General features: G+C 48.4%; 1 protein-coding gene across 1 annotated transcript in view; it reads right to left on the bottom strand.

The window, feature by feature from the left end:
* Positions 1-6414, bottom strand: part of mapkbp1 (mitogen-activated protein kinase binding protein 1) — a 52488-nt gene extending 46074 nt beyond the window's left edge. Inside the window, exons 1-2 of the mRNA XM_042338130.1 lie at positions 6400-6414; positions 5241-5377 (exon numbers count right to left, since the gene is read on the bottom strand). Coding sequence (XP_042194064.1) covers positions 5241-5377; positions 6400-6414 — 152 coding nt within the window. The remainder of the gene's footprint in view (positions 1-5240; positions 5378-6399) is intronic.
* Between the last annotated feature and the right edge of the window lie 1659 nt (positions 6415-8073).

Raw genomic sequence — 8073 nt, forward strand, 5'->3', positions numbered from 1 at the left:
GATTACTGAAAGGAACTAAATCCCCATTTGATTAAGTGGAGCCAACGACAGTGCCCTGAAAGGAAGCCAACAAGTGAGTCCCCAGTCCCAGATCTGGAGCTTATTGCTTACCTGATGATTAATGCAATCTATGAAATACCCTTCACATAGACAGGAAATTATAAACTGTGAATAATCTGCACAAACACACACACACACATAGACAGATTCAGGAAACTTGCTTCCTGTGGAGTCAGTGACCCCAGTGAGAGGTTGTGAGACACACAGAGTGTGAGACAGAGTGTGAGTCACAGAGAGAAAGAGAGAGAAAATGAGAGAATACAAGAGAGAGTGCAAGAGAATGAGAGGCAAAGAGAGAGACAGATTAAGAGAGAGACAAAAAGAACAACAAATTACAGCTGTATAGGGTCTTTCGCTTTGGGATGACGTCCCAAGGCACTGGACAGTCAAGGATTTGGACCCGAGCAGGGGATTGGGATCAAGAGGGATGGAAGCCAGGGAGGGTTGGGGTAGGAGGGTGACCGAAGGCGCTGTCGAAGAGGAGGGTCTTGAGACGGGCCTCGAAGGAGGCAAGGGAAGAGGGTGAGGCGAAGGTATTGTGGGATGGAGTTCCAAAGCAGGCCAGACCTGCTGCCCAGAGGGAGCCGACGTGGAGTTAACAGGTCGCAGAGGCAGGGAGGAGCAATGTCATGAAGGGCTTTGAAAGCGAGGACCAGGATTTTGAACTCTATCCTCTGTGGGAATGGGGAGCCAGTGGAGCCGGGCGAGGATGGGGGTGATAGGTTCATGGAGTTTGGCATGGAAGAGAGGACAACAGCTGCAGAGTTCTGAATAATCTGCAGCTTGTGGAGGGAAGAGTTGGGAAGACCGACAAGCAGGGAGTTAGGGTAATGCGAGACAGACAATGTGCGAGAGAGAACAAGAGAGAGGGAGCGAGAGCCCAGCAGTGCAGCTCTGATATAAAAGCGCAGCAATGTGTTGCAGCAATCTGCTCCAGAGACTCACTCCATTACCACTCGGCCCCCACGTCACTGTGGGTATATCTCACTGTGTGAGAGAGCAGCCATCACTCTACATGTCGTGAGCAGCCACACCAACCAACCACTCAGCAAACCAAGCCCAGCAGAGAACGAGGGAATAAAACAGGGGCATGATCCAACAATCAAGATAGCGTATCTGACATCTCACTCCCAGTATCAATGCGATCAGGAGCAGCAAGTTGCTTGCTTTTTATCAATGGCAACCTATGTGGTTTTTGCTGGTTAAACTCCAGGAGTTACTCCAACATACACTCTGGCTCTCGAAGCCTTGGCTCTTGCCAACCTGTGCCTGACACTCTCTGGAATTAGTTTACCAGGATGTGTCCTTCCAGGGAGAGAGTGCAACAGCAATCCATCCCAACAATCTACCTCTTCCATGTGTAGGTGGGATACATGGAATTCTCAGCTTGGTTTGGATACTCTTAAGCACAGTGATGGGTTTCCGCATGTGTCAGACACCCAGGTATTTTTAATTTCTTCAGGGTCCAAGTTGTTTCCTCTGTTGTCGCATTTATCTACAAATGCAGTCACTGCACAATTTATCCTGCGAAATGCTTTGAGGTAATTCGTTGATGTGATAAGTTGATATCAAATCTATAGACTATTATAATAATAGTAATCCTTGCATTTGATACAGAGCCTTTAACGTCTTCTCGACGTCTCAAAGCACTTCACAGAATAGACTGTAAAGTGAACTGACTGTATATTTGTGGGAGAAATGCGGCAGCCAATTGCGCACAGCAGTGTCCCACAAACAGTCGTGGATTGAAATGACCCATTTATTAATTTTTTTTGAGGGATTATTATCAGGCGTGTGGATAAGGAAACTTGCCGGGAATCGAACCCAGGTCTCTCACTTGCAAAGCGAGTGCTCAAACCATTATTGATTAATATTCTCCTCTCCCAAAGAAGTCAGGCTCAGTCGGTAGCATTCTCGTCTCAGAGTCAGAAGATTGTGGGTTCAATCCCCACATCATTAATAATAATACTAATCATGTAATAATCCTTACATTTGGTACAGCGTCTTTCACATTGGGAGGACATCTCAAAGCACTTCACAGGATATACTGGAAAGTGCAGTGACTGGGTATTTGTACACAAGAACACAACAGCCAATTTGCCACAGCAATGAAGCAAATGATCAATTTTATCTGGGAGAAGCCCCTTTCTTTTGAGCAGTGCTGTGGGACCTTTAAAGGTGCTCTTTAAAGAGAAGGGAGGGACATTGCCGTACACAAATTGGCTTCCGCTTTCGCCTACAAAACACACAGTTATGAACACAAGAGGAGATAACCTGTCCTCACCACACACCCACACGCATGTGCGCACACTCTCTAACTAACTCTACGCTACAGGACTCCACAATCCAGGAACGCAGTGAAGGTGTAGTGCAGAACCCTGGCTGAGATCAGCTCACTCAGTCCAGTGTGGACCTGTGGGCAGCGACTCGAAAATAAACCACCACGAGGCTGGCTGTGAGCAGATCCAAATTTCATGGTTCAGAGGCTGCCCACAGAGCTGAGGCTTTGCTGCTCTGGCTTTGAGGTCAATGAACCCTCTTGAGCAAATGATAGGCTTCTCCCTGCAGACAGACTCGCTGATTACTCAGTGCCATCCTTTTTACACGCCGTGAACGGTGATCAGATGTCTCCCCGAGTCACAGTAACTTCCTGTGTCTTAGATTCCTCGGTCTGCTCTGCCTTGCTAGTGCCCCCGCCCATAGATACACACACACACAACACACAGCTCCTGCCCATAGACACGCACATACAACACACACACACAGCTCCTGCCCATAGACACGCACACAATACACACAAGGCTCTGGCCCCATAGACACAAACAACACACACACACACCCAGCACCCACCAACATACACACACACACACGCAGCAACCACCCACCCACCCCCACACACACACAATAACAATCTGTTGATCTAGCACTGCGGGGCATCTGTGCTGATATCCAGTTAAAAAGAGTCACCGCACCCCACGTGTTATCCTCATGTTTCCTCTCTGGTCCCTCCCTTTACCACCAGCAAAACAGCTGGAATAGCAGGCCTGGAGAGGAGGCAGAGACACAGGAGAGGAATGGAGAGGTTCCTCAGGGTGGGGGCAATGTGTTTTGACAATATCGAGTGGTTAGAGCACTCGCCACGCAAGTGAGAGGACCTGGGTTTGATTCCCGGGCCAAACATTAAGCAAGTTTCCTTACTCCACACGCCTCTGTTTGCCTGGCAGTAAGTGGGAACCCGGTTGTTAGTCGATTGGCGGATCGCTTTCCGGGGATATAATGGTTTCTGCCAGTGTGGTTAGCAAGTGATCTGGTCTTCTCGGACACCAGGTTACACTGCTGGCTCTCCCAGAGTATGGTCACGGTGCTAGCAGCAGCTTCTACACTATAAACAATTCACACGCATCCAGGTGTTCACATTGGCCATCTTTGTATACAAACGGTAACCATTATTTGTGTAGCGTGAGGCTGATTATTATTATAACTCTGAGAGTATAACTGCTTGATCCAGTTGGCTGACACGACTAGGTGTTTCCAGATGGTGAAAAGGTGAGCGGGACCGAGAGGGGATGGCTATTCATCAACATCTATTTATTTGACTAAGGGACTTTCTACCTGTGTCCAGCCAACAATCGCCCAAATAAAATTTGACATTCACCTCACGGCTGTTTGTGGGATATTGCTGCGTGCAAATTGACACATGATACAACAACAACGTGTACTTATATCGTGCCATTTAAGTGGGGTACGGCTCGGAACGCTGAACGAGAATTACTCCCCCCCCCCACCCCTCCCCCCCACAGATACACCTTAATGAAGGGAGGGGGGTAGTGTGTGTGAGAAGGTGTGCATCTGTGCAGCGGGTGGAGGGGGTGAGTGTGTGTGTGTCTGTGCGGGAGGGTGAGAGTTTGAGTGAGAGGGTATGTGTCTGTACCGGTGTGGGGTGGGCGAGGGGAGAGTGTAATTCTTGCTCAGAGTTCCGAGCTGTACGCTAAGTAAAGGCCACGATATAAATACACGTTGTTGTTGTATCATGTCAACGTGACTGACAAACACCCAGTCTCACAATCCTCGATCTGTCCTCCCAAACTCAGGCTGTGTCTGGAGAGAGCATTTCAAGCTGTACAGGAGAGGTGGTGAGTGAGTGGCTGCACTGTTGACAGAGTAAACTGTGGGGTGACAAATTAAGAGCAACTTGTATATTAAGGGTTATCTTCCATTGGCAAACGTGTATCTATCTATAGGCAGGAACATATTCAGGGCCATTTAGAATCAGGGCAACACTCAAGAGATTCCATGGTCAAAACGTTCAGCTCATCCAAGAGTTAAATGTTCAACTTCCTCGGCACAAAACACCCAGAGAGGAACTGAGTGACGTTCTGAATTACATCATTACGCTCCCTCCGCTCAGCCGGCTCTGGCCTGCTCCATGTCCCCCGCCCGGCCCGTCCCACCATTGGCGGTCAGGCCTTCAGCCTCTCTGCCTCCAAACTCGGGAACTCTATGACAGTCCCTTCGCCTCGCTTCCTCCCTCACCTCCTTCAAGTCCCATCTGAAGACCCTCCTCTTCGACCATGCCTTCAATCACCCTCCTAGCCCTGCCCTCCACCTCTCCAGTGCCTTGGGACATCCTCTGTCCAAATGTAATTTGTTGTTGTTATAATAATAATAATCATGTCTTCGAGACGTTTTAAAACGCTTCACAGAATATACTGTGAATTGACTTTATATTTTGTGGGTGAAATGTGGTAGTGTCCAACAAACAGTCGTGGATCGAGTGACCCAATATTTTTTTTAAGGGATTATTACACACGCAAAACCGATCCACCAATCAACTAACAACCAGGTTCCTACTTACTGCTAGGTAATGGTTAATAATTGTGCGTAACCGAGGGGAGTGGGGGGGGGGGGGCTATTAATCACCATCTGAGGCGTGTGGAGTAAGGAGACTTGCCCAACGTTTCGCCGTGCCCGGGAATCAAACCCAGGTCCTCTCACTTGCGAGTCGAGTGCTCTAACCACTGAGCTACAGGACTCCACAATGTTGTTCTTGTTGTTGTTACAAACAGAGCGGCTCAACCACAGAGGCGTAGATGCTGACGTGTAAAGTGGGCGCTAGGAGGTGTCCGTCTGCAAATCTGTGTTGTGTGTTTCGCGTGTGTGTGTGTGTACAAACCACTTACCCTGATGGATAGGCTATGAGTCCAGTCTTCGAGTCACAGGCCAGGCTCCTGCTCCCGGTCACCGTGATGCCCAGCACCTTCTCCAGGGTCACCTGCAGAGAGAGAGAGAGAGAGAGAAAAACACTGAGAAACATGCACTGTTAGGGAGAGGCTCACAACAGAGTGTCCCAGACACAGAGGGTGTGAGCAATGCCAGGCTCGGTGCGGAGAGCTGCCATGGTCAGCACTCATTGTCCGTGGAGTTGTGTGATATTCTGTCCTCTTTGTGTTAGACAATAGTAACAAATAACAATCCCTCCATTTGTTATAGCACCTTATCAATTCGTTGAGATGTTACGAAGCGCTTCGCAGAATATACAGAAGTAAGAATAAATAATCCTTGCATTTGATGCAGCGCCTTATCACGTCTTTGAGACACATCTCAAAGCGCTTTACAGAATATACTGTACAGTGGATTGCCTGGATTTTGTGGGAGATTCGCGGCAGCCAATTGCGGACAGCAGTGCCCCACAAACGGTCGTGGATTGAGTGACCAATTTTTTTGTTGAGGCATTATTACCCCTGGAAAACGATCAGCCAGTCAACAAACAACCTTACTCCTCTGTTAGGTAAACAGCGGCATGTGGAGTAAGGAAACCTGCCGAAGTTTTCGCCCTACCCGGGAATCAAACCCGGGTCCTCTCGCTTGTGAGGCGAGTGCTCTAACAAATACTCTACAGGACTGCCAACAGTCCTCGGAAGATCCATTAAACAACCCTCGATTCTCATCACAAGGCCCCTAAGGATCAGGTGGAGCAGTCCAGCTCTTAACAAAATATACAGTCAATTCACTATACAGCATATTCTGTGAAGCGCTTTGAGGCGTCAGAAAGACGTGAAAAGGTGCCATATCAAATGCAAGGATTATTAATGTTATTAACAGCCTGAATTAATGCTGAGCCTCATCAATACTGAAACATTTCCACAGGCACGCACACATCGCGCACAAAGAGTAACTTTCACAAAGAGAGATGGAGACATGTTGACAAGCGCCGTACCAACAATGTCCCATGACCAAATTTAATCTAATTTAGTCAAATTGGATGAGAAACGTTACACAAGGCAGACCATCCAGATCTCTACAGGCTTGGCCCATTCCCCCCCACCTAACCTCACCCACCTCCACTGGCCCCATTCCCCCAGTGGATCAAATTCAAGATCCTCACCATTAAGTCCCTCCACGGCCTCGCCCCACCCGAGCTCAGTGACCTTACATCTCCGTCTGCTCATTGAATATTTGTCTCCTTCATTCGTCTCCGCTCCCGATCCAACCCGACTCGCCCACCATTGCTTTCAGCCATCCTGCTTCTGCTCTCAGTAACTTCACCCTTCCCCACCTTTAAAGCCCACCCGGTAAGGTAGGGGAGGAGGGGAGGAGATAAAGCAGGACCTCCTCAACTGGCTCCAAGGTAATGGAATTGAGCCCACCCTCTGGTCCGGACTCTAGTCCAGTTCCTGAGCCAGGCAGGTCGGCAGTATTCCAGGGCACTGCTGATGACAGTACAGGCAAGCCTGGCTCATCAGCAGGACTTGGAAGGGCAGACCAGTCACTGGGGGCAGGTAATCCTCTCTGCAGGGCAAAGCTGGAACAGGTAGGGTGATCCTAGCTGGACAAGCAGCTGGAAAGCTTGCCAAACGTGATATCAATGGCAAGCTATGTGGTTTTAGCTGGTTAGACTCCAGCAGTCACCCCAACATACACCCTGGAGTCCCCAAGTCTCGGCTCTTGCCAACCTATGCCTCATACTCTCTGGAATTAGATAACTAAGCTAAGTCGTTCTAGGGAGAGTGTGCGCATTCCATTCCAGACCCCGGGAAATCTCTACGTGTGTGGGTGGCATACAGATGTGGAATGCTGTCTGGTTTGGATACTCTTAGGCATGGTGATGAGTTTTCGCATGTGTCAAGACACCCGGGAGTGCGAGGGAGCTGGATTAACATCAATAGAAATACAGTCAGTAACACATGGAGCTGGTTAGGAGAGTTAGAGAGTCTGGCAGTGCGAGTGAGCTGCGATAGCATCAGTAGAGATACAGTCAGAGATATTTTTGGGTCGGAAGGAAGTCCCGAATCTGGCAGTACAAGGGATGGAGATACAGTCAGTAACACAGGGGTTGGCAGGGTGGGGGGGAAGTTACTGAACTTGCCAGCATCAGGAAACTGGATTAATATCAAAGGAGATAGTAACACAGGGTTGGGATAATAATAAGAATAATCATTGCCTTTGACATAGCGCCTTATCAATTATTGAGACGTCTCAAAGCGCTTCCCAGGATACGCTGTAAAGTAAAGTAAAAGACTGTAAAGTAAAAGACTGTGTATTTTGTGGGCGAGACGCGGCAGCCAATTGTGCACAGCAGCGTCCCACAAACAGCCACGGAATGAGATCCTCTTAGTTAAACAGCAAGCAATCATCCTGTCTGAAACACAGCTCGTCAGCGAGGTCAGCAGTTTAACAAAGAACCAGAAATTTTTCCTCCAGATTAAAACCAAAACCGCCCCCCATTATGGAGTTTGTCTTGCCTGCAGCATGAACACACAATCCCCTTCGATGGAGGTCCCATATTGGATCTGTACAGTGTAATAATAATAATCCTTACATTTGATATGCCCACAAAAATACACGTTTTGCCCACAAAATATACAGTCAAGCCACTTTACAATGTATTCGGTGAAATGCTTTCAGATGTGTCAGCGACGTGATAAGGCGTTATATCAAAATGCAAGAATTATCATTATTATTATATAACACCCGTCACATCGGGAGGGCATCTCAAAGCGCTTCACAGGATAG

The sequence above is a fragment of the Callorhinchus milii genome, unplaced genomic scaffold (assembly GCF_018977255.1).
Source record: "Callorhinchus milii isolate IMCB2004 unplaced genomic scaffold, IMCB_Cmil_1.0 Scaffold9, whole genome shotgun sequence".
Classification (NCBI taxonomy): Eukaryota; Metazoa; Chordata; class Chondrichthyes; order Chimaeriformes; family Callorhinchidae; genus Callorhinchus; species Callorhinchus milii.